Below are 27,987 nucleotides of genomic sequence, written 5' to 3'. Positions count from 1 at the left end.
GGTTGTGTCACTAAATCAGTTTTCTATTCAGAGAAGTAGAACTCAGTATGTGCTGTTCACAGCTCCTTTATGCTTTGTTCTTTTGCATTTTACTCATACTTATTATCCTGGATGACGTCCAGACATCAACAGGCTGGATCAGATCCATTTGCAGGAGAAATTTCTGGGTGAATGCACAAGGTGAGAAATGTCTGTTTCTCAATGGTCCTTCACCTGAGACGGCAGACACTGGCATCACGCCTTTCTCTCTCTCTATCTCTCTCTCTCTCTCTCTCTCTGGAGAAAAAGTCGACCACATGCCGCTCAGCTGACACACATGGCAGAAATCCAACCTGGACAATGATAAAATCCACTAACTTAGTCATCAGACATTTAAGAGCTTTTCACTCCATTTTCTTAAATCTGTTTTTGGAATTGGGCTGCTGCCAAATTGGAGCTGCCAGTTTGAGACACATTATGAACAAACAAATTCTTTGATGCAGATTAACTTGCCATTTATACAGCTCAAATAGTTTCAGATTTTACAGTAGATGGGCTTCATAAGCTGTTACTTTAGTTGATGAGACACGACATGACTAGTGCTCACAGTTGATTTTGTTAGCATATTGCTGATCAGCAAAAAAAAGGCACACAAAATTGGAGATAGAACAGAGATATGTATAATTTAATAGCAGTATAGTTTATATGTACTATTGATTTTTTTTTTTTTTTTTTTTTTTTTTTTTCCCTCGGCTCTGCCCTCATCCTGGAGGGAAAAAAAAATGCCAAGCTCATTATATAGAATTATGGGTTGGCCCTATACATTGAGGATTCATTCAAATATTGAACAAAATTTATGTATTTCAGTAGTATAATTTCATCTCCTACAGTTTGAGCACAATGACCCTATAATTCCCAAGACTCTTTGCAGACTCTAAATGTGTGAACATCACTAGGATTAAGCCATTGGTTTCAGTATTTGACTCTATACTTATAAGCTTTGAAAAGAACAACCAAATTTGAGTTGACCTTCATCTGTTACACTCTCATTCGTTCCTGTAGAGGTTGCCTGGTGACGTTAATTGTATGAAAAGCTAGGATTTCTTGGCACTCAGTGTTTAAAGGTCCACCATCCCTCATTTTTTTTAACCACACTTTCATACTTTTTGTCTTTCCAGGAGCAGTGAAATGTATTTGGAAAAATGTTGTTTTGGAGTAGAACAGCTTGCTATTCCTTTTGGAGTATTTATTTATGGTTAACTCCTCTTGTGCACACACCAATGAGAAATTTGTCACTTCCTCTTGGCATCCCCTTCCATTGCCCCTGTTGTGTCTGTGTTGAATATTCATTGCAGTTGGCATCGCAAGAAAAAAGTGGCATACTGATCAGTCATGCTGTTTTTCACCAACCACGTTCACAAGATGCCCTGCTTACACTCTGCTAAACATAATTTCCCCTGCTGTTATAACTGAACTGGCAATTAAATGATTTGTTCCTTGTTGAATATCATATTTCTTTGTAGACAGTATGTACTTGTAGTAGAACACATTTTGGGGCAAATGTTGCAAAGAGAAATGAAGAGGCTGGGCATGTTATTAAAATAATTTTATTGCACTTTTGGTTGTACAGTGATTTACAGTTCAGTGTGTACAGTGTTTTTAATTTTTATTATATATAATTTATGAACAATTTTTGTTTTAAGAAATATATATATATATATATATATATATATATATATATATATATATATATATATATATATATATATATATATATATGACACAAACACACATATTTATATATATATATATATATATATATATATATATATATATATATATATATATATATATATATATATATATATATATATATATATATATATATATATATATATATATATATACATACACAAACCGATTCCAAAAAAGTTGGGAAAAATGTATCATTTTAAGGGAAAAATAAGTTGATTTTAAATTTCATGGCATCAACACATCTCAAAAAAGTTGGGACAAGGCCATGTTTACCACTGTGTGGCATCCCCTCTTCTTTTTATAACAGTCTGCAAACGTCTGGGGACTGAGGAGACAAGTTGCTCAAGTTTAGGAATAGGAATGTTGTCCCATTCTTGTCTAATACAGGCTTCTAGTTGCTCAACTGTCTTAGGTCTTCTTTGTCGCATCTTCCTCTTTATGATGCGCCAAATGTTTTCTATGGGTGAAAGATCTGGACTGCAGTCTGGACATTTCAGTACCCAGATCCTCCTCCTACGCAGCCAAGATGTTGTAATAGATGCAGTATGTGGTCTGGCATTGTCATGTTGGAAAATGCAAGGTCTTCCCTGAAAGAGACGACGTCTGGATGGGAGCATATGTTGTTCTAGAACTTTATATATACCTTTATATATAGGATATACCTTTCAGCATTGATGGTGCCTTTCCAGATGTGTAAGCTGCCCATGCCACATGCACTTATGCAACCCCATACCATTAGAGATGCAGGCTTCTGAACTGAGCGCTGATAACAACTTGGGTTGTCCTTGTCCTCTTTAGTCCGGATGACATGGCGTCCCAGTTTCCAAAAAGAACTTCAAATTTTGATTCGTCTGACCACAGAACAGTTTTCCACTTTGCCACAGTCCATTTTAAATGAGCCTTGGCCCAGAGAAAATGTCTGCGCTTCTGGATCATGTATAATTTTACTTCTTTTTTGACCTATAGAGTTTTTCCGGCAACGGCAAATGACACGGTGGATTGTGTTCACCGACAATGTTTTCTGGAAGTATTCCTGAGCCCATGTTGTGATTTCCGTTACAGTAGCATTCCTGTATGTGATGCAGTGCCGTCTAAGGGCCCGAAGATCACGGGCATCCAGTATGGTTTTCCGGCCTTGACCCTTACGCACAGAGATTGTTCCAGATTCTCTGAATCTTTGGATGATATTATGCACTGTAGATGATGATAACTTCAAACTCTTTGCAATTTTTCTCTGAGAAACTCCTACGTTTAATATAACTTCTGTTTAACTTATAACATGAAAGTAAGGTTAATAATATAACTTAGATTGCACATTTTTCAGTTTTACTCAAATTAGGGTGATGCAAAATGAGTACCCCCCACAACAAAATCTACTACATAAAGTACTTTGCATGGCCTCCATGATTTTTAATGACAGCACCAAGTCTTCTAGGCATGGAATGAACAAGTTGGCGACATTTTGCAACATCTATCTTTTTCCATTCTTCAAGAATGACCTCTTTTAGAGACTGGATGCTGGATGGAGAGTGATGCTCAACTTGTCTCTTCAGAATTCCCCATAGGTGTTCGATTGGGTTCAGATCAGGAGACATCCTTGGCCACTGAATCAATTTCACCCTGCTCTTCAGAAATGTGTTTAGGATCAGTGTCATGTTGGAAAAATGCACAACGACCAAGGCACAGAGTGATGGTAGCATCTTCTCTTGCAGTATAGAGCAGTACATCTGTGAATTCATGATGCCATCAATGAAATGCAGCTCCCCGACACCAGCAGCATTCATGCAGCCCCACATGAGGACACTGCCACCACCATGTTTCACTGTAGGCACCATGCATTTTTCTTTGTATTCCTCACCTTTGCAACACCATACAGTTTTGAAGCCATCAGTTCCAAAAACATTTATCTTGGTCTCATCACTCCAGAGTACAGAGTCCCAGTAGTCTTCATCTTTGTCAGCATGGGCCCTGGCAAACTCTAGGTGGGCTTTTTTGTGCCTGAGCTTTAGGAAAGGCTTCTTGGACGGCACCCATGCATGCCATTCCTCTGCAGTGTAGTGTACGCTGTATTGTGTCACAGGAAATAGTCACCCCAGTTTGGCTTTCTACTTCTTTAGATAACTGCAGTGAACTTGCATGCCGCTTTTCTTCAACCCTTCTCATCAGAAGACGCTCCTGTCGAGGTGTTAACTTCCGTGGACGACCTGGACGTCTCTGTGAGATGGTTGCAGTTCCATCTTTTTGAAATTATTGTACCACTTTTGCTACAGTAGTCTGACTGATAAGTAAAGCTTTGCTGATCTTCTTGTAGCCTTCATCTTTCTGGTGTAAATTATTTTCTTTCACAGGTCTTGTGACATTTCTCTTTCATGTGGTGCCATTGCTGACAACATGAAATGGGAAGGGGTTTTAACACCCTTTTATAGTGAACTGTCTGCTGGACACCTGTGTAATGAATAATTAGTCTCACCTGCGGTTGAATTCTTGTTAAAATAGACATTTGTAGTCTAAAATTTAGCTTTGCTCCAGAGACTTTCAGTGGGGTGTACTCATTTTTGCATCACCCTAATTTGAGTAAAACTGAAAGAAAAAAAAATGTTCTAAGTTATATTACTAACCTTACTTTCATGTTGTTAATTGAGATATTGTTTAAAATTTTACTTTTCAAAGGTGGTGTACTCATTTATGCTGAGTATTGTGTATATTTTATATTCCAAAATAAAAATGCAGCATCTAGCGGTGAGATTGCGAATTGCAATATAGAGAAGCTATGGTGGCCAACACAGGACAAAGATGTCGCCGTCTGAGACACTAGAAAGTAGTCAGTCACGCAAACACGTGCTGTAGAGCAGTTTGTCCGTTTAGGGTTACTGTAGAAACAAAATGGTGACTCAACATGTAAGGGGACCCGTGGTGCATGTAGATAATAACGGCTCATTCTAAGGTAATAAAAACATAACAGTTCATTACGTAAGGTCTTTATACACCATTAAAAACATAGTTAGGAATATTATATTGCATTTCTGTCAGTAGATCCTCCTAAAATGTACACATTGCACCTTTAAGTTTGGATCAAACTACCATTTAAATGACCGCCTGCTTGTTTTTCATTGTCAGAACACCTACGGCATTCCGGTATGATACTGTTCCAGTCTTCTAACCTTTAAACAAAATTTCCTCCTCAGCTCAGCGATCTTTTCATCCAGTTTGACGAGAAACCTCACGGGGCCGCCTCCCTCGCTCAGGTCCACAAAGCAGTACTTCCAGACGGGAGGACGGTGGCAGTGAAAGTACAACATCCCAAGGTCCAGCGGCAAAGCTCCAAGGACATTGTTGTGATGGAGGTAATTATAGAGGGAGCAGGGCTGCCGATGCCTGGCTTCTGATGCCTAATTCACACGCTCTGTCATTGTCACACGCCCATGTATAGCTCGATTCGTCTAGGGGCCTATTCACCTCCCATTAGTGCTTAAAAAATAGAATCCATCATTCAACCTACAGTTTTATTCATTCATTTTATTGCATATAGCCGTTTGTCCATACACCTACAATTTCATTTGTATCACATATAATTACTCTATTATGGCCAAGTCTTAGTTTAGAGATCTGGGCTTCAGTTTAATGTCTCATACAGTTGTGCAAGTTTTTATATCCCTTCCAGAGATTTGTGTATGTGTCTTTCTTCAGTTTCTCCTTCAGGTTGTTCACTGGTTGTTTCCAGACTTTGCTTTTATGTGGCTGGTGGAAGAGGCCAAGAAGAACATGCCTCTGGAGCTGGACTTCCTCAATGAGGGACGAAACGCTGAGAAAGTAGCAGACATGCTCAGGCAGTTCAACTTTTTGAAGGTTTGTGAAAGTGTCGCTTCATGTGGCATTGGGAAAAAACAACAAAGCTATGTAAATATTATTTCTTGTTGATAGTCTTTGGTTGTACAGCTTTCTTAAAATCTGAGATCTTAATGCCTTCGTTCATCGTAATGACTTTAAGGTTTTAAAATAAGTCACGATGAATCGGCAGCCAGGTTAACATGCTCATAAATGGTAAAATTACTTCCTTGAAATGACCATTATATATATATACTTTTCCAACGACCTTCAGGAAAGAATTCAGTTGCTCACTTTCGTTTCGAGAGTAGTGTGCCCTTCAAGGCTGCATGAATGCCATGAAAAACGAATGGAAAAAAAAGTCGCATTTCAACTGAATTCTGCACTACAAAACAAAAAACTCAGACTTTTTTGACATTTCAACATCTTAATCTGAAAATTGTCAACTTTCAAGTGAAGCAAGTCACATTACAAGTCCCACTAAAACACCATAGTCTTAACTTGCAGTTTTTCACACGGTCTAGACGCTACGTGTACGAGTACCCTCATATTTCTCCCCCACAAAAAGACTTTGTAAGGTAAATAATCTGTCATAACAACTGCCAAATGCTTCCAGGCAAGTCCCCTTTTCATTTTTAATGAATAACAAAGAGACCTGGCTGGCCCTGCAGGGTAATGAGAATTGCCTGGGTTTATACCTGCAGATTTGTGCCTCTAATGCACACTATTAGCTCTGTCAAAACATTTGACAGCGGAGCACAAGCCGCCATGTCAGGAATAAATCCCCAGCTCTCCGCATCAGCCTCTCGCCCTGTAAAACAAGCATGATTATACAGCAGCGGCGGTGTGGCAGAGTCGCAGGCAGTTCAGAGCGCGTGGCTGTTCCACAAGGCAGGCGCTGAGCTGAAAAATGGCTCTGTTTATATGGTGGTAACGGAGGGATTTTTTATCGTTGACGTTCGTTTGATAAAGAGAGCGGAGAGGAACTAGGCTGAAAGAGTGCCGCCGGAGGTGGTGGCAAAAGCCAGGCCTTAGTATCAGGTAGAGGGAAATTATCAAAGAAAAAAAGATCTGTAAATCTTCCTCATTATGTGGAGAAAGTTTTTTAATTAGTGAGAAGAGTTGGTGGAGTGATGCACCAGATAAGCAGAGATGTTCAGGAACAGGAAGTTGTCGTATGGAAGGGGAAGGTCATCTGAAGCATCAAGAAAGCCTGCTGCTTTGAGCTTTATGTGCAGATTATAGCTAATTTTGAGCATCTGGCATTATCTGTCACAGAGACTCTTATTGCTGGAACCCATTTTCTCTGTGTCACTGTCAGGAAGTACAGATAGCGTCTCTCAGCAGGGTGCAAATTGGCGATTTCGGTGCGGCTAGTTATACTGCTCGCTTATAGTGCATGGTCTACAACTGTTTGCCACTGTTTAGTTCCTTACTGGTGCTTGATACTTCAAGTATCACTACTACTCTCGCTCTTACTCAGATTTGGGGATTTGAACTAACGTGTGTATTAGATTTTGGTTCGTAATAATATAATTATAAACCAAATGCTCTAAAAACCACTCCAAACACCCTAACAACTGCATAGTGATGCTTAAAAAACTCCTTATCAATCGCATAGCAACACTCTGAAGGCCAATACACACTTGTACCAACAGATGCTGACCAAGCAGACAATCACCAGATTACAGTCTCAGACATTCCACGACTCAACAAACATGTTCAGTTGGTGAAAACAAGCACCAGCCAACATCAACAGAGATAACGCACTGATTCAACAGAACCCAATGAAGTGCGTGCACCGACAGACGCCAACAACTGTGTGAATTGGCCTTAAAGGGTTAGTTCACCCAAAAATGAAATTTCTGTCATTAATTACTCACCCTCAAGTTGTTCTACATCCGTAAGATATTTTTGATGAAATCTGAGATTTTTTTTTTATCCCCCATAGAAAGCAACGTAATTACCACATTTAAAAAATAAAGAAATAAAAAAAAAAAAAAAAAAATAGAATAATGTGACTAATGTTTTTGTTTTGTTTTTGCGCACAAAAAGTATTCTCATCGCTTCATAACATTAAGGTTGAACGACTGTAGTCACGTTGACTATTTTAACGACGTCTTTACTACTTTTCTGGACCTTGAATGTGGTAATGTCGTTGCTTTCTATGGGGAATAAAAAAAAACAACACTCGGATTTCATCAAAAATATCTGAAGATGAACAAAGGTCTTACTGGTGTGGAACGACATAAGAGTGAGTAATTAATGACAGACATTTCATTTTTGGGTGAACTAACCCTTTAAAACCACTCAAAACACTCTTGCAAGTGCATAGCAATGTTCTAAAAACAATTAAAACTTCTAGCAACCGTATAGCAATGCTCTAAACATCACTTACACTCCATCCGAAATCGCTTACTGTCTGAGTAGGTACTACATTTGAATTTTAATTAACTTCATAACCATTAAAAAGTATGTTCTATATAGTAAGAATGAAATTTGGACGTACTACATCCACCATGTCTTTACTGTCACGTGACCTACCGACATCAGTTGCATCATTTCACTGCCATTCATAAATCTTCTCCCACAGCCTAGATAGTAAAGTTTCCATTGAATGCGCACTTCAGAATCGAGGTAGAAGTACATGTAGGTCATCTAGGGACTTTTAACCTTTATACTACTCTTTTGGCTTACTGTTTTTTGCATACTATATAGTATTAGAGCACCCCAGGAACCACATAGCAAAACTTAAAAAAATGCTAAAAATTGTTTCACTACTTTGAATATTAAACTTTATCCCAGCTGGTACAGGGAAATTCCAAAAGCAAAGTTTTCCAAATTCCAAAATAAGACTTTTTTTTTTTTTTTTGTCATTATTTATTTAAAATGCAAATGTCATTTCTTCTTGCTTTGCTTTGCTTCCTGCAAAAACTGCTAAGAATCTGTTGTTTTGTTTTCTTACAGATCCCAAAGATTCACTGGGATCTTTCCACCAAACGTATTCTAACCATGGACTTTGCGGAGGGCGGTCAGGTCAATGACCGAGAGTACATGAGGAAGCACGGCATCGATGTCAATGAGGTAAGAGAGATGCCCTTATCTATGCGTAACTCTAAAACAAAGCATCCGTTCCTCAGAAACTGCAGCCCAACAAACGGCACTTGTCACAACTCCGCCAACTCGAGATCGCTTAATCAGTAATTTCACTATGCCGATGTTAATTTGAGCATGGAAAAGTGCTCTGGAATGCTAATGAAGCAGTCACGTTTCCTGCGACGTTTGATGCTGTGTGTTCTGGAAGCTTTGAAGACTTTTCTCTTTGCCCTGTTCCGAGAGGCTCTGACACCGCTGAAATGGAGGCTGCTGAAATGGAGGTTTGATGAATTATGCCTCTCAAATTTCATTTCATTTTTCTAGCCTTTAGCAGATGAGCACTAAATTAAATCAGGCTCTTTTTCATATTTATATCACAGACTGTTTTTTCTGTCGTGGCTGCAATTTATTCTACTCCGCCGCTTTTGTCAGCACAAGGGCTCGCCACAAGATCGAGTGCCTTTTTAATTTTGCAGTTTCGTTAAGGTGACTCGTGTCTCCGGGTGAATGCAGTTGCACACAATGGCTTCGGTTAGAATGGAGGCCCTACAGAGTGAGCTAATCTTTAGTTATGCGGGGCCAGGGGATGACAGAGAGACGAATAAACTGAGGGAGGCAACTCTTGTGAGGCCCCGAGGATAACAGAGAAACGGATGCTAATGGACTATTGATCGACAGGCCAGCGTCTTTTCGCACGGGGATATTTTACGTCACCATTGTCGCTGCATTTTCATTTTCTTGTTATTTGATGATGGTTAAATAGGGTAGAGTTATCACTTTGTCAGTTTGCTGTAGTTTTTATAAAAGAATTGATGCATAAAAAGCAGATGAGTGAACTTCACTCCTTAATCCTTAATTCAGCCAAAAAATGCTTATGCTCACAATTTAGTTTAGGGTCAAATTCTCACTATTAATTAACTATGACTTTTGCCTCAATAAACTCCTAATTACTGCTTATTAATAGTATTTGGGTAGGATTAAGGGATGTAGGATATGGCCATGCAGAATAAGGCATTAATATGTGCTTTACAAGCCAATATCCTAAGAATATGCATACTAATAAACAACTACACTCTAAAAAATAGATGAAACAAATTTAGACAGTAAAATACCATTTCAATTGAAACAGTAATATACCGTAAAACAATGCATTCTGGGTAATATTATTAGTCATTTTCGAGAAACAAATCTATAGGGTACTTTCTTAAAAATGACACATTACCCAGAATGCATTGTTTTTACGGTTTATTACTTGTGTACATTACAATGCATTCTGGTTAATATTATTTGTCATTTTCGAGAAAGTAACCTATCCGCTTGTTAAGTCGTGACATAAGGAACGCCGTTTCTGGGTCCAAGCCTTGACTCGATTCACTTGAGAATGCTGTCTTGACGGCCGTTTATGAGTGCTATTTATTCATATTAAATATTTAACATTTTAAAAAGTCAGACTTAACAACCGAATAGGCTACTTTCTTGAAAATGACAAATATTACCCAGAATGCATTGTTTTTATGGTATATTACTTCTGTAAATTACAATGTGTTCTGTATATTGCAATGCATTCCGGGTAATATTATTTGTCATTTTGGTCGAAAATGAAAATGCATTGTTTTTACGGTATATATTACTGTTTCAGTGGAAAACGGTATTTTACTTTGTAAATGTGTTTTGTTTTTTACAGCTGTTTTTTAAAGTGTAGTTAATAGTGAGAATTGAACCCTGAACTAAAGTGTTAGTTTATATATTAAATAACATGTGGTAATGCCATTTTTTTATAAGCTAGTATATATCAAATATACTACATATCAATTGATTTTCTTTTCTTATTATTAGGGTCATAAAAAGTAATATCTATGTTTGTTGATGGAAAGACAAGAGACTCTTCTATTTAGGCATTGTTTAAATTGGCTTTTTATTGTACTTGCAATGTGTCATAGTATAAACATCATGTCAGATTTTGTACCACCTTTGCAGTGTAAATACCACTATAAACTACATTTTTCACACAATTTTATGCTCACTGCCAAAAATGCAACATTTATTTAAGCCATCATAGAATATAGAATGTAATGACCCTGGATCATTTATAATTTATAAGTCATCTGAAAGCTTTCCATTTGAAAATCTGGAATCTGATATCGAGAAAATCACCTTTAAAATTGTCCAAATTGAGTCCTTAGCAATGCATATCCATTCACAAAAATACATTTTTGATATATTTACAGTAGGAAATGGAACTCTGATCTTTACTTAATCTCCTAATGATTTTTGGAACAAAAGAAAAATTGATAATTTTGACCCATACAATATATTGTTGGCTATTGCTACAAATATGCTTATGTTTTGTGGTCCAGGGTCTGATATATATATATATATATATATATGAGTTAAATGCCTTTTTTGTCCTTATGATGAAAGTCCGTAGAGTTCAATGTTGTTTGGAACACAATATTCTTCAAAATATCTTAATGTTCCACAGAAGAAAGAAAGTCATAAAGGTTTGTAACGCTGCTAGGAAAAATGAATGATAACGGCATTTTAATTTTTAGGGAAACTTCATTTAATAACCGTTCTTGACTTGTTTGGGACACGTGTCATCTTCACTATCATCTACAAATAACATAAGCAGTCCTAGTGGTAGTCGCTCTTATACTATGTACCATTTTGCCACCCAACTCTAGTCTCCTCAAAACATTTTCTATAAACATTGATGCTCCATCATGTTCACCCAAATATCACATCTTGTTCTGTTCAATATTTTAGTTATTTCACAAGCAGCTTCCTTCATCATATTCCCAGATTTCATGCATCGAGAGGGAAATATGGAAAGCGGTAATGAGATAGATGAAGAGATGTTTAGAAACGCAGAGCGAGAAAAAGACTGCAGCCGCTGAAAGCCAGCGCCGGCTTTTGTTAAATGACTAAATGGGATCATTTTAGCACCTGCTTTGTTTGTGTCACTCTGTCATTATATTTCCTCCGACCTGTTTTGTCTGTCTGAATTAATATGCACATTTGCTGCCAGTTTGTTTTGCAAAGCTCGCTGAGGCTTTAAACGGCAACCTTTCCTTATCGTTGTACACCCAGGCGTCAGTGAGCCTGACAGACGGGTAAACACAGCCTGAAACTGGTCTCATAAGCCACCGAGCCATGCTTAAAGGGCACCGCACACCTTTGAAAGATGGAGGAGGGAACGGTCGGCATTTATCACACCCCCTTCTCGCTCGCACTCGCACGTACACACGAGTGCACATAACATTTATTTTCCTTTACGCGGTGTCACACACAACCACTGCTTGGATTTCTTTTGCCAAGCCGTTTTCCCTTTTTCTTTCTCTTTGCAGATAGCAAGACTGGGTTATGGGCGGCACTGATTAACTGATGTTCCCTGGTACAGTGTGGCAAATGAGGACGCGTTTTAAAAGAAAACGGCGTACACATTTTATGCAGAGCTTGAAAATGCAATCAAAGGGCTCGGTTCATCAGACTCATTTGGAGTGGAGCAATTTAGCGAATGCTTCCGCTTATATTTTCCCTCTCTCGTTTTAATGTGGCGGCGTGCGTGAGTGTGCGCGTCTGCTTGCGGGTGCGTCTGAGCGCTTTTAAGAGGGGTTTAGAGGTTCGGGGGAATGAAAGCGATCGTGGTATTAGCAAGTGTGCCACGTGGCCGCTCAATGGGGCTTTGCTAAAGAGATGCTCTCCATTGGAACAGGTTGAAAAGACAGTACAGCCTGCTTGCTTAAAAAGACACTTTATTTTGAAATTGCAGAGCTGTGGGGGGTTAGCAGAGCCGGTGGGAAACAGAGCTTGAGGCTGCAAGAGGAAATGAGTCTGCTCTCTGGAAGGGCATCTGAGCAGCGGGACCTGAAGACTATGGAGAGCATATTTTTGGTGCCTTAAACTACACCCACAGTCACGCTTTTGCGTGAAAAGCAATCTGAGTGCTTTAAACTCAAGGAAACAGAGCAGAAATGCACTTGAAATAAATTTGAAAATATCTATGTATATGGAGTGGACCCCAAAAAGGCATTTAAAGTCACCATGAAATCAAAATTAAAGTTTTTTGGGATTTTAGTATGAATATGTTAGCCACATGCTTGCATTCACATGGGGCATCGACGTTAAAGGTGCCAGCGAACGTTTTTTTTACAAGATGTAATATAAGTCTAAGGTGTCCCCTGAATGTGTTTGTGAAGTTTCAACTCAAAATACCCCATAGATTTTTTTTTAATACATTTTTTTAACTGCCTACTTTGGGGCATCATTAGAAATGCACCGATTCAGGCTGCGGCCCCTTTAATTCCTCACGCTCCCCACCCCCGGAGCTCGTGCTTGCCTTAAACAGCATAAACAAAGTTCACACAGCTAATATAACCCTCAAAATGGATCTTTACAAAGTATTCATCATGCATGCTGCATGCATACATCAGATCATGTGAGTATAGTATTTATTTGGTTGTTTACATTTGATTCTGAATGAGTTTGATGGTGCTCTGTGGCTAACGGGCTAAAGCTAACATTACACACTGTTGGAGAGATTTATAAAGAATGAAGTTGTTTATGAATTATACAGACTGCAAGTGTTTAAAAATGAAAATAGCGACGGGTCTTGTCTCCGTGAATACAGTAAGAAACGATGGTACTTTAACCACATTTAACAGTACATTAGCAACATGCTAACGAAACATTTAGAAAGACAATTTACAAATATCACTAAAAATAACATGATATCATGGATCATGTCAGTTATTATTGCTCCATCTGCCATTTTTCGCTATTGTTCTTGCTTGCTTACCTTACAGTCTCTCACTTCCGGCAATATGGATCAATGATTTTGATGACATCTGCATCACTCTGTCCAATCAAATGCTCTCTAGAATCTAAAGTGTCCCGCCCCCTAAACTATAACACTGAAGCAGTGTCTAAAATCGGTCACATTTACTGTTTTCTACATCTACCCTATACAGTATGTGCACTATATAGGGGATAGGGAACCATTCAGACAGTGTAACATGCCATTCCATTGTGGCGAATGAAGTCTGGTTTCACGTCAGTGTCACACGAACCTCCGCAGCGTGCACAGTCTGCTCCGGTTCAGAGACGCGATGGCAAAGAGCGGATCATATGCTCAGGTTGGCGAACCCATCTGAGTTCTTCACAGAATGCTGTATTTTAAAGCAATAATGGAGAATATTAGGAGGAAACTGCTGCTTTACCGAGCTCAGCGACTCTGACTGAGAGGTGAAATAAACTAAATGCTATTAGTAATTTTTTTAAAAAGGGGAGGAGCTGTTATGTCCCGCTCTGTCTTCCAGTTTCAGTGGAAATTTCGTCATTGAATAATGTTGTGCGTTTCAAGGCACTTCAGTGGGCCTTTAAGACACTCAAATATATCATTTAACCAAGTGTTATTTAATTTAAAGAAATATTACACTTTTTAAGCAAAACATTTTAGAAAAAGAAATTTGTTGTTATAAATTCTTTTTGTCGTTCTATATATTTTTTTCTATATTATTTAATATTTAAACATTTATTTACATGGGCATAATTCTATTTATTATTTATAATGTACATTTATATTTTAATATAGTATATATATATATATATATATATATATATATATATATATATATATATATAATAATGCCCACCCTTGGTAATGCAGCCACAATGCAGAGTGGACTAATGCAGTTATTACAGAGAGAGAGAAAGATTAAGAATTTCCTGAGTCTGTGCATCTCTTAACAATGTTTGGCAGCAGATAAAGTGGCACGCCAGCAGTGACAACAAGTTTCTGTGTGCATGTATGTTTCAGTGTGTGTGCGAGTGTGTGTCTGTATTGTATATGTGTGTGTGTGTCTGTATGGGGGAGAGAGAGCGAGAGCATGCTTTCCATAGATACCACTTAATTTTCTGGGGAAACTGTGGAAATAATGTTTCATTTTTATCCTGTTTGTTGTATTTATTTGCTTGTTCAGTGTCTTTATGGATGTTGGCTCTTTTGAATTTGTAGGCTTTAAGGAACTTTGAAATAATATGTAACTGTATTGCAGTCAAGATCTGCTTAGAAATACTTTAGCTGTGTGTTTACCTTAGAATGTTCGTCAACCAATCAGAATCGAGCATTCACCAGCCCTGTTTTGTACATTTAGTATTTTTTTTATATATATAAATATTGTTTGGTCATACGTTTCTGTAAGTTGGCTTTATATGGATGCTATACTTCTATTATTTGTCAGTTTGCATGTGTTTATCTCTGAATCCATTCGAATAATAAACTGGACACATGCTAATTTTATAAGCGCTATTAAATTTCAGTTTGTTCGTTGGAAATCCTGGCAAATATGGGAAGACCCTTTGGGAAATTAGCTGTGTGAAATTCCAATCAGTGTTAGATTTCATACTGTCATTGGATTTTGTGGCTCCCAAAGCATATGTTGACAAATATTAGAATGAGAAATTGTGTTGCTGTGCAGAGCTGTATGTGCATATAGAGGAAAACAAATGTATTTCGTGTGGTGGTAAACTGAATGTAAAAGGCTGATTGGAGGGGGTGAAAAGAGGGAAAAATCAGTTAGTTAGTTTAGTGTCTTAGTTTAATGTATAGTAAAGGTTTAATATTTAATATATTTCATCGCAGTGTGATAGACAGTGTTTTTTTATGGAATATTGCCGTATTTATTATAAATTATTTATCTTATCATTATTTTTTAAAATTCATGTGCCCTCATAATCTTTGATACAAAGATATTTTAATCTCTTCTAAACATCTCTGATGATGTGTTTACTGGCGTGAGGGCGGGACAGCCTGTCAGTCACATGACATCACATAGCAAACCACCTTGATCCAGTGTTCATTTTGACAGCAGATTTTTATTTAGTTTTAGTCATAGTTATTTGACTAAAATGCCATTTAGTTTTAGTCATATTTTAGTCATCTGAATTGTTTTAGTCAGCTAAATAAATCTACAGTTGATTTAGTCAACTAAAATCTGAAAGGTTTAGTTAAATTGTAATGCATCATTTCTTTAAAATTTCCAAATTCCAAATTATATACTCCTGGAGAAAACATAACGTTAATATGAATGATATTAAGGTTTGAACATGCAATACAGACAGATTTAACTTCTATGACATATAACACATCTAGATGATGATGATCTAGATGATATATGCATTTTTATACTTGCATAAAACATTCTTCATTCTTTCAAGCAGACATATTTATTATAAATTAAATATAGATTAAACCTTATTAAAGCTATTAAAGTTATTTAGTTAAGAGCAATAAGTGATGTTTCATACATTAAAGGATTAGCCCACTCATCCCCATGTCATCCAAGATGTTCATGTCTTTCTTTCTTCAGTCGAAAAGAAATGAAGGTTTTTGATGATTCTCCTTAAACATTCCAGGGTCAAAATTATTTTCAAAGGGCTTAAAGTGGACTTCTAGTGAAAATGGTCATTTTCTAAAAAAAAATCTGTATATGCAAACACAAATTATCGTCTTGCACGTGTTTCCCCTTTCCACATTCTTCAAAACGCTTACGCCATATGTCCTACGCCTTCCCTATTCTACTTACGGAAAAAAACGAAACTGGCGCCGCGTTCATTCCGTAAGTTGAATAAGGAAGGCGTAGGACATACAGCGTAAGGTTTTTGAAGAATACGGAAAGCGAAATGGTGGAAGCACGATAATTTGTGTTTATAAAGCATATACAGTTGTTTTTTTTGTTTTTTTTTTAAATGACCGATCGTTTCGCTAGATAAGGCCCTTATTCCTCGTCTGGTATCGTTTAAAGCCCTTTGAAGCTGCACTGAAACTGTAATTTTGACCTTCAACCGTTTGGAGGCCATTGAAGTCCACTATAAGGAGAATAATCCTGGAATGTTTTCATCAAAAACCTTAATTTCTTTTCATCTGAAGAAAGAAAGTCATGAACATCTTGGATGACATGGGGGTGAGTAAATTATCAGGAACATTTTATTTAAAAGTTGACTAATCATTTAATGACAGATAGCAGCAGGTTTATTACACTGCTGTTACTTTAAGGCCTAATGCATGGATCCAATACACTGATACACATCCGATATTCTCCCAACTGTTCACGTTCACTTAAGACATAACCAACAGTATTTACATGAATACTCGTCAACTGACGTTTTGACATAATTTTGTGTGTATTTGTCCGTTGAATTGCGAAAAGACATGAAAGAGAACTCAATTTAGTACTTCTGCAGTGACGTCTGTGAGGCAGCTTTCGGTGTGCGCACAAAAAAACTGAATGAATTAAGCTTTCTTTCGTGTCATCATGCTTTTTCAAATTTATCCATATTTCTGCTCTTCTCTTTCTCCCAGACGTTTACATTTTTGAAATGTTTTATGAGGTATGCAGCAAGTGTATGCCAAATTATGTCCTACCTGGCATCTACGGCGCAGGACATCATTCTAACTGGATCTCTTCCCAAATTGTCCCTCCCTACGATTTTTGTATCGTTTTTTTTTTCATTGATGAAAATGTCAGTCAATTTTCGTCATAGTTGTTGTCATTCAAAACTGGCTTTTATTTATCATTTTGTTTACATCAGTGAAATAATTTTGTTGACAAAAATTATTCGACAATGAAATTAACATGGATCCAATCAATACCTGATGAACAAAATCAAAATCTTCACTTGGATATGCGTCACTATAGGGAAGAAAATACAATCACAACTTCTGTATCATGCTGACTTTAATGTAAAGGCATCAATATGTAATGGTGTTGTTAAATTTTTTTATTTTTTTTTGATTTCCACACAAAAAAAAAATAAATAAATAAAAATAAGCCAACCCAGTTTGCTGGTTTCCCAACATGACCAGGCTGATTTTTTATTTTTATTTTTATTTTTTTTTCCTGGTTAAACTGGCTGGTCTCCAAGCCTAACCTGTTATTGTTATGTCATTATGGAAAACTATCTGAAAATGATAAAAAAAAACATGGCATGTGGCTTTTACTAATTGGGTCGACCATGGTAGCTTACAATAAAGAGGTCAAGATCAGTAAGCTCTTCTCCCTTGACACCCTCACTTCCCCTCAATCTTTCAATCATGCTGTAAAGGCCCCATTGCCCTGTGCCTTTTTCTCTTGCTTTGTTTCTCTCTTGCATATAGAGGTCACAGGTTCACAATATCAGACAGAAGCTACAGTTTTGCAATCTTTTCATGTGACAGACTTTGAGTTCCTGACAGTTGACACACATAATATACAGTACACTGAGACTAATATGTGAATCTGTACATTCTGTTCTCTCTAGGTCTTTTTCTCTCGCAGAGTTTGAGAGTACATTTATATAATCGCCGCATGCAATATGTTCCTCCAGATGCGACCAGAATAAGTGCTAATGATTAAAGTCAACGCTGTATTAGCCAGCATCACGGACGATCCTGCCCTCCGTAACCTCGAGCGTTCCCCCTGCAGTACTCATTAGCCGCCGGTCAGCCTTTACAATGCTCACAAAAGTAAATAAAGCAAACAGCGTAGCCAAGCGCTTTATCAGGGCCGAATACTGGCTCTGGCATTAGCCAATGATGATGAGAGTTATTAGACAGCTGATGAGATAGATACAGAACATAATAAATGATGGAGTCTACCTCTGAAAATGGATAGAATTATTAACTGGCTCTGGCATCTGCGAGCTTCTGTGTGGGAGCTGGCGTGTAAGTAATCAAAAGATTGATGATGGCTGGAATGGACTTTTCTCTCTGTGTTCAGCCAACGTGCACGGAATGTCAGAACATTTTATTATTTTCTTTACTATCCAGATCCAGCAAAGTGTAAAGACGTTGTAAATTAACTTGAGTGAAGGTAATCCCAGAATGTGTTGCAACAAGCTCAGTGCAAATAAATTGATATCCAAGAAACATCAAGAGAAATGCAAGTTAGATATCTTTATTCAATTATGCTATTAATAGGCCTAAATGAGTAAGGTTACACTATTTTGCCTAATATTTGTGTGTGTGGTGTATTTGTATTACAAGTCATAACATTAGCGTAAGAAATGGGCAATGCCCAGTTCGGTTTTGAGTCTACTTTCCCATTATTTATATTAATATTTATATTAAATACATTTCAATAAACTTTTCATTTTAATTAAAAATGTATGCATTTATTTATTCAAAATGAATAATAAATAATTATATTTATTTCAATTTTTTTTTTTAAAAATCAAATGAATAATAAATAAATTCTATTATATTTATTATTTATTTACTATTATTTAATTTGGAACCTGATGGACCAAAATCTAAAGATAAAATTCTGTCATCATTTACTAACTCATGTCTGTTAAAACAGAGGTTTTGGCTGTATTTATAAATAAAAACCCATTAGCGTTTTTTTTTTCCCCCATGGCTAGCGTATTTATCCTGTTGTTTTCAATGGAAGCTCTGCGTTTTTTAAAACGGCAACAGCATGACGAGGCGCTAAACATCTGTTTCACGCTGAGCACTGAGAGATCTGCATTTTTTTCTGGTTGCCGAGAGTTGGAGAATGTTCAACTTGAGGTAAAACGCAGCGCTTATCACTGTCACCTTTTACCCAGCCGTCCAATGACAGTGGAGGAGGGGCGGGACAAATGCCACACCGACCAACCATCACATTCTGCTTGACCAACGATAACAAAAGACAACAACAAGCACATCTCTTCATTCAAAACTAGTGCCAGAGCAATGTTACATTGTGTCTACATTTTTATATTCAGAAACAAACTGTTGGGTAATTGGATACTAGTAACAGTTCTGTATCGTAGCACATATAGCGTCTCAACGGGAAAAAAAAGCTGCACTGCCAAAGCACTCTCAAGCGGCCACAGCAAGGCGTTTTCAAAAGAGTGCTGGCATTTTCATTTGGCTAAAAACATTTTGGTGGACACATGGCATAAGAGGGTGTAAACTAGAGTATTCATTGTTTATTGGGGTGCTTCTCAATCGGAGGGCTGTGTCCTAGTAAGGCTGCATATCTTAAGCCACATCATCAAGCACCGTCTCACTTTGAAGGGTCCTTGGAAGGCAGCCTTCATTTCGCATCCCTCATTCAGCTCATTTTGAAGGATGCATCAAGTGCATCTTTTACGTCCGTCAATCACCTACAATCGTTTGCACAAATTCCAATTTAAAAAAAAAAAAAAAAACGAACTGATGGCTTGAGCTTGTCTGAGTTTATTATCAAATGTAATACAAAAATAGTGTTTTCGAAGATGAAGGCATACATGTGTAAATTAATCACTTAACACTAGGGGTGTAACGGTACGTGTATTTGGCCCGAATCGTCACGGTTCGGTTCATACAGTTAGATGACCAATACGGTCAGTCACAGGCAGGTTTCCAATCCATTGCGTGCGGTAATGCAATGCTGTTTGCTAACCGCCACAACAGGAAAAAGCGCAGAAGAAGAAGAGGCGATCTTTGCATAGATATGTTTACATGTTCATATCGCAGATAAATCGCCTTCGATAATGAACGCGATATTGCGTGGCTTGTCAGTGATCTACGGCTCTGTCTATTAAATGCCGCTCCATTTGAAAGCAGGTGATGGCGATTTAGCGGTAATCAGGGAACCGGCTTTAATGACGAAATGCGCGTAACAATCTCATGCGATATATTGCCCAGCCCTACTCTCAACCATGTGTTTTAATCCGCAGAAAGACATCACTAAAACAGCTTGAGAATAATATCTCACATAGCATTACATTTACCTCAGGCAAGTCATTTAGTGTCCACAGCGTGTTAGTTCACTAGAGAAATGAACTTTAGAGGGTGTGTAATCACTAAATATATTAGCTTATATATTTATTATATTTACTTTAGTTGTTAATAATGTTTTTATTTAATATTTGTTTAAATAAATTTGTCATAAAAACAAGTTTATGACATGTGTAAATGATAATATTTCAAAAATGAGTTGAAAAATTATTGAAAATAATTTATAATTAGATTTAAGAAGTTAATGCAAAACCTGCCTTATGTGCAATGTACTTTATTATTATTATTATTATTATTATTATTATTATTAATTATTATATCTAAAAATAAATAGCAACTGAATTTAATAGTTTGTGCTCTGTTAATTTTACCCTTTAATATTAAAGTAATGTGCAACAAAGTTCTCCCTGTATATAGTTTACAGCATTAGCTGAGATAGATTTTTTTTGTCCTTAAGAAAATGTTAATTATAATTGAATTTATTTAAAGAGAGAAACACAATTTGTTCAATAAACCACTGTTTAATAAAAAAAGAAGGAAAAAGAAGCAATTTTATGTTGTTTTTCCCCCTGCTGTACCGAACCTGTACCGGACCTTGACTTCAATACCGAGGTACACACCGAACCATCATGTTTTGTGTACCGTTACACCCCTACTTAATGCAAAACTGCCAATAATGTGAACCACTGGCAGACCACAGATGGTTGTCATTCACTGTATTGCATGAATAGAAAGCCAGTTAACGTAAAGATTTTTAATACAAAGTATTTTTCCAAAGTTAAGTTTTAATAGTATGATCATGCCGCAGTAACGTGTGACGTAGCTACACATACTTACTAGATCAGCACTTCTCAAAGTCCGGACTCCGGTCCGGATCCGGACCCGGAGGGAATTCAATCCGGACCCGCCTCAATTTCGTATTTCAACAGCAGTAATTGTGTTAAGGGATTAAAAGTCTGGATTTCCTACTTTGATAAACGCATGCCAGAATCATTTGTTTAGTGTTTATGTCTTTTTGGAGATGGTCAGAAATTAAAGCGAAGGCGAGATATTTAAAGTTTTCCTCGATGATTCAGTTGCCATGACATCCAGTGAGTGTAATTGGGGCGAGTCGCGTGACGCGACACTTCACTGCAGCAAGCATTTGAATGGGTGTGGAGCATAGACTGTAAAAAAAAAATGTGGAGCAGTGGTTCTCAACCTGCGGCCCGTCACGAATGTAAATGCGGCTCGCGATATGCCGATCACTCATACAACTTATTTTTGTTTTAAAATTTTAATTAAAGTGAATTAAATAAATATAAATGAGCTATAATGCTTTATTTGTCATATAAAATAATTTTGGTGAGCATTTATTATTTTCAGACATCAGGCAATGTAGGCTAATGATGCAATCACTCAGTTAACGAAACAAACACAAGTGCGCGCTTAGGAAGAATTCAAACAGTAGCCATTAATTTTATAAATTTAAGCCTGGTCAAAAATGGTCAAATTTGTTATTAGAGGAGAAAAACAAAATGAGGAACATACAATGAAGGAACACATGCAAGAAGAGTCGCAGCATCGAAGGTAAGAAGAATGGAAGAATCAGTTGAGCGAGATGGACGGCCTTTCTGTTTGCTCTGTAGTAGGCCTAAACTAGGCTACTTGACAAGCAAAACCTACAATTTCAAAAGACTGAACTGTGAATTCGATGTGTTTGTTTGATGTGTTTTAAATCAGTAAAAATAACCGCATCAGCGCACCCGCGGCTGGAATGAGTCCAACTCTGCGCGCGCTCGCAGATCCGATGCTGCGCGAGGGATTGCGACGTGACCGAATGCTTGATATCGTCAGAGATTGTAATTACAGTGCGCTCAATGTTGTTTGTAAAAAGAGCTGAGTAACATTTGCTTATTAAGGCGTTTATGTGATTGTTTGGTGACTATTGCGACGCTGTTGAAGAGAGTCATAAAGTCATACAGAATTAAATAGCAACTTAAAGTGATTTATACAGTTTGTGTGTTCATTGAGCATTACTGATAATTATTGTAAAGCTAATGTCAGTAAGTTAGTTTTTATTTGTTATTTATTGTGTGCAACATCTATAATAATAGTGCTAATACGATAACATTAAATCTGATTGGTTTGCATTGGTGACGTCATATGTAAATTATATGCGGACCGTGAGACTTTCACTTGGACCATTGTGCGGCCCACTGGGAAAAAAGTTTGAGAACCACTGTACTAGATCATCTCATTCTAGCATTTAATGTACAAGCCTCAGAAGGACTGCACTAGGAAGGACACAGCCTCACTTGGATGCAGCCTTCCGTTTGAAAAGCACCCAGTGTGTCTGTGTGTGTGGTAAGTCAAATCCCATCTGGCCGATCCTTGTGGGTCAGGCAATGCGAGGAATTATCTCTATTAGCAGTGATTCCTACATCACAGTGAATTGAGCGCTCTTTAAATAGCCACATGAGCCTTTGGGCTGCTGTGAGAGTCCTCCTCTACTCCACGAGGTCTCTGGAGGGCCCTGGATCTGTTACAGCATCCATGCTGCTCTGAGAGAGACTGAGCATGGAGGGTGAATCAACCCTGATGCTATTTTTGCCTAAATACTTTTGTAGTGTTTTTTTTTTTTCAGCTCTCTGGCTCTTTTCCTTCTCTCAGAATAAAATCGGATGAAATTGGAAAATAATTATAATATTAATAATCTTTTCTATTTTTATTTTAATTTTGGCCTTGTTTTTCAAAAGGGATAAATGGAAGATGACATGAAATGATGAGAAAAGGGGGGAACGGAATGGGGTAATCATATGAAATTATTGACTAAAACTTGTATTGCCTACATGAGCACCACAGCTACATGTGTCAGAACAGGTATTCTTACCACTATGTCATGACTTGTTTTTTTTGTGGGTTTTTTTCAGTGAATTTTGAGTAAATATTATGTACAATAAATGTATATACTATCCACTACACAACACTACACATTTCAAAAGTTTGGGACCAGTAAAATGTTGTTGAAAGAAGTCTCTTATGCTCATCAAAGCTGCATTTATTTGGTCAAAATTGCAGTAATATTGTGAAATATTATTACTATTTAAAATATATATATTTTTCTATTTTTACATTTTAAAATGTAATTTATTCCTGTGATGTCAAATCTAAATATTCAGCATCATTACCCCAGTCTTCAGTGTCACATGATCCTTCAGAAATCATTCTAATATGATGATTTGGTTATGAAGAAAAATGTATTTTTTATCAATGTTGAACAGTTGTGCCATTTTATAAATATGTGCTATATTTCTATTCTTTGATGAATAGAAAGTTCAAAAGAACAGCATTTATTTGAAATAGAAATTGTTTGTAACATTGTTTTTACTGACCTTTTGATCAACCTAATGTCTTTGCTGATTAAAAATATTAAAATTAGAAAAACTTTCTCGACTCCAAACTTTTGAATGGTAGTTTGTCCGTTGGCACTATGCTCACTCCACTGCACACCCTGTTCTCTAGAATAGTGGTCTTATCCATATCCATTTAAAGAAAACATAATAATCTAACTTAGCAAAAACAAACTTCTTGAAGAGGTGTGTTTCACTCATATAAACTTCATTCACACAAGTGTGCTTTTCTCCATGATCTGACTGGGCCTGGCAGAGTGTGTGCATGTGTTGATATTATTTATGTGATTATTATGAAGTATGTAATGAGGTGGTGAAGATGCACAGCTGTCACACAGAGCAGAGCCAGCGCTGGAGTGAAGCCGCTTGTCAAGTGTTGCTCTATTTCAGCGCCTATTAAAAGCCTCAAAATCAATTATATTCCACAGGAAGTTCAGTCCCCTTTGAGAGACGCTGTTGTGAGGCGCTCGAAAAGCTTCAGTTTGTCTCAAAGAGTCATTACCGCAATAATAAAATGTGAAATACTGTAATCCGCATGTTCTGAATCAAACCAAATCTTTGACTGTTTTGAAGCACTTGATGTTTGTTTTTTATCTCCTCAGAAGTGTTTTAAGACTTACTGTTGGATCAGTTTGAGCTTTATTGCCCTGTGCTCTGGCGAGTGAAGTAGTGGGTTTTATATAGAAAGATGCTTATGAAAACACAGGTGGAGGCCACTGTATAAAAACAGCAGTGCTTTAATACTTTTCTGATTTTGAGTTAGTTCTGACTTGGAGAAGGTTATTAGTTGTCGTGAATTAGCTCAAAAGGGATGAATAATTAATCATAACTCATTATAATTAATTATAAATATTTGAATCAGTATTAAATCGAATTTGAATCGAATTAACTTGATGTAGCTGAATTAATATTACAGTCAATAAAATTTGATCGTCTATCAACTCTTCAGAAAGGATATTTTCCGTGGCCACAGAAAAATAACGCTTTCTTAGCACGTAGCTGTAATTGTAATCGTTATCAGTGACATTGGTTTATAAGTAGATCAGAATCAACTCGCATGAATGTGCATAGTTTTATTTATCTAAATCACATAGCTAGACTAAACACACACGGACATACAAATCATGCATACATAGGAAATGAGAGAGTGGAAATGAAATTAAACCATAGCATAACAGGGGAAAGGAGCTATGAAAAGAGTCGTTTAACTACCTGGAAGAACCATCAGTTTCTCACTATAAGCACCTTTGTTAACAGACATTACAGAGTCTGCATGGGCAAAGGGTTGGAAGAGTAACTTTTACAATTGTGTGTTTGATCAATTCGGATGCATAGTCTAGTATTATTTATTTATTTATTTATTTTTTGTTCTTTGATTATAATGTGAGTTATTTGGTATTGACATGTTGACTTTATTTGAACTGGTTGCAGGATGTTAGAATTCAAGTAACGGGCAGTCGCAGGTGTCCATTTATCAGCTGTTTTTCAGATCCTTCAAACATAGCTTATCCAAAAAACGAAAATGCTGTCATTAAATACCCTCATGTCGTTCCAAGACACAAATGAAGATCTTTTTGATGAAATCTGAGAGCTTTCTGTCCCTCCATAGACATACGCATACCTTGATGCTTCAAAAAGTTCATAAAGAGATTGTAAAACTAATCCATATGAATGAGCGGTTTAGTCAAAATTTTCGGAAGAGACTCAATCGCTTTAGGCTTTTATTCACATTTAAACTTTTCATCAACGCACACATCATTTGTGGTAAATGAAAGCTCAAGCTTGCTTGCTTGATGTAAGAGAACCAGTGAGGTTCATTCTCATGTGTTACGCAGCACACGATTGAGCTTCCGGAATAGTTTGTTCTCGCACGTCAAGCAAGTTCAGTTGAGTTTTGGTTTATGTTCGCTGTTCAATGTTTATATGTGAATAAAAGCCTAAATTCAATGAAAATTATATATAATCTTATATTATTTATTTAAATAAATATCTACTATTTCAATAATTAATACATTTGATTTATTTAATTTTCTTTTATTATATATATTTTTTTTTTAGTTTTGCATTTGATAGATGCAAACCAAAAGATAAGATTATTTATTATATACATTGTACACCAATTCTGTCAATATTTACTCGCTCTCATGTGTTCCAGACCTGCATGACTTTTTTTTTTCTTATGCAGAAAACAATGAAAGTCAGTTTGTATAATAAAAAAAGTCAAAACAACAATGAACACTACTGACTTTCATTGTATGGACAAAACAATAAAAATAAATAAATAAAATAATGCAATTCTTAGGCCGTGTGTCCATCAAAGCGTTTTTAGTTAGCTGAAAACGCTAGGCGCTCTGCTTAAAACGCCTATCTGTCAGCGCTTGAGAGCGCTTCAGCTGCGCAATTGAGACGCTTTGTTGCTATGATACGGAATATTCGCGGCACTGTTACTTATAACTAATTTTGCAGGTAATTTGTTTCAGACTAAAAATGTTCACACAATGTGTAATTACTTGCTATGTATTTTCGGAAACCAGCAATATTAATTTCTCTTTCATTTTGTTTCTGTTTGTTGATGTCGCTGTACAGCAAGAATGTGACAGTTGGTCAGAGTTGTATTTGTCCCGCCCCTCCTCCACTCTGATTGGACGGCTGGCTAAAAAGTGACAGTGATGAGCGCAGCGTTTTACTCAATGTTGAACATTCTTCAACTCGAGGCAACCAGTAAAAAATGCCGAGCTCTCAGCGCTTGAGCGTGAAAAAGACGCTCAGTGCCTCGTTACGCTCCTGGCATTTAAAAAAGCGCGGCGTTCCCATTGAAAACAACTGAAAACGTACGCTAGTAGCTGGAAAAAACACTTTGGTGGCACTCGGCCTTACAGGTTTGGAACCATAGACTGTAAAAAAAAAAGATGTACAACACATCTTCACTCTCTTCTGCCGATGTCCCAGTATGGCGCTGACAACTTGCGCTTGTTCGGGACCTGAGTTTGCACAGTAGTGAACTCTGAGTCTGTGCAGTAGTGAGCGAGAAGTGAAGCGTGGCATCAAGGCCCTGCCCGCACTCCTGCAAAATCGGTTAGTACAGTTTACTGCAGAACAACTCATTATACCGATGTGAAATAAAATAAATAAACAATAAATAAAATAAACAGCTATGTCTCCTCCCAAAAATCTCAAAAGAAGTCTTCCGTTGGTGCTTCAGAGACTTCTTCGCCCAGAGAAGCTGTCAATCTCAGCTATCAATCATGATGCCACAGTCCAGTTTTTATAGCATCAAATAACTAAAACCAAACTTATATATATATATAAAAAAAAAAAAAAAAATAACACTTGAACTTACATAAGCATGATAAAAAAAACTACCTAAAATGACAGAAACCATCTTTGGAAAAAATTATTTGAAGTGTAATTTGATTGTTTAGCTTGTTTCACGTCCCATAAGATTACATGGAGAGGGCGGGATTTATGACCTATACTGGGACCAGCCACCTGGGGGCGATTGAAACATTTTGGCTTCACTTTTCAGGACTTGTGCGGCACACTTGTTTGGAACATGAGGTTGAGTAAATAAAGACCTTCTGAAGCGAAGCGATACGTTTGTGTAAGAAAAATATAATGGATAGATGCACTTTCTTGAGCTTCATACTCGTTGGTCCCGTTCACTGCCATTATAAAGATTGGATGTGTCAGCATGTTTATTAATATAACTCCAAATGTGTTCATCAGAAAGAAGAAAGTCATATACACATAGGATAGCTTGAGGGTGAGTAAAGCTTGGGATCATTTTCATTAACTAATCCTTTAACATTAAAATTAAATACCAATTTTAACTACTTGTTTACCAGCAGCCTCATAAAAAAAAGTCTGTAAAGTCTTTCAGCATCTGCTTGACATCGTCCACTCAAACATGATGACTGTGACACTGAAGTGTGACAGTGAAGAATGGCAGTCCAGCGGTCGTCTCCTGCTGCAACACACCCGCGCTCTCTCTTCACTGTCACCGGACCAACCCACTAGATAACAAATAGAAAAGACGTAATTAATTACCATAATTGAAAGACAGCGTCCCTTTGAGATCAATTGTTTGCGGTGCTGGTGGCTCTTTCTCCTACTGGTCACTGATTAATGGGATGCAGGACTGTAAATGGCCTCTCAGTAATGCTCCTTGTTGTTATGCATTAGCAGCTTGTAATG

The 27,987-nt window shown here is 37.1% G+C and overlaps 1 protein-coding gene across 5 annotated transcripts in view; it reads left to right on the top strand.

The window, feature by feature from the left end:
- Positions 1–27,987, top strand: part of adck1 (aarF domain containing kinase 1) — a 189,502-nt gene that overhangs the window by 103,447 nt on the left and 58,068 nt on the right. For all 5 annotated transcript variants that reach the window (XR_007184902.1, XM_048190781.1, XM_048190782.1 and 2 more), the window contains 3 exons: positions 4,920–5,078; positions 5,422–5,580; positions 8,527–8,643. Coding sequence is in view for 4 of the 5 variants with exons in the window: in XM_048190781.1 (XP_048046738.1) it covers positions 4,920–5,078; positions 5,422–5,580; positions 8,527–8,643 (435 nt within the window). In the remaining variant the exon portion in view is untranslated. The remainder of the gene's footprint in view (positions 1–4,919; positions 5,079–5,421; positions 5,581–8,526; positions 8,644–27,987) is intronic.

This window comes from Megalobrama amblycephala, linkage group LG5, assembly GCF_018812025.1.
Source record: "Megalobrama amblycephala isolate DHTTF-2021 linkage group LG5, ASM1881202v1, whole genome shotgun sequence".
In the NCBI taxonomy this organism is placed as follows: Eukaryota; Metazoa; Chordata; class Actinopteri; order Cypriniformes; family Xenocyprididae; genus Megalobrama; species Megalobrama amblycephala.
This window is presented reverse-complemented; position numbering and strand designations above follow the sequence as displayed.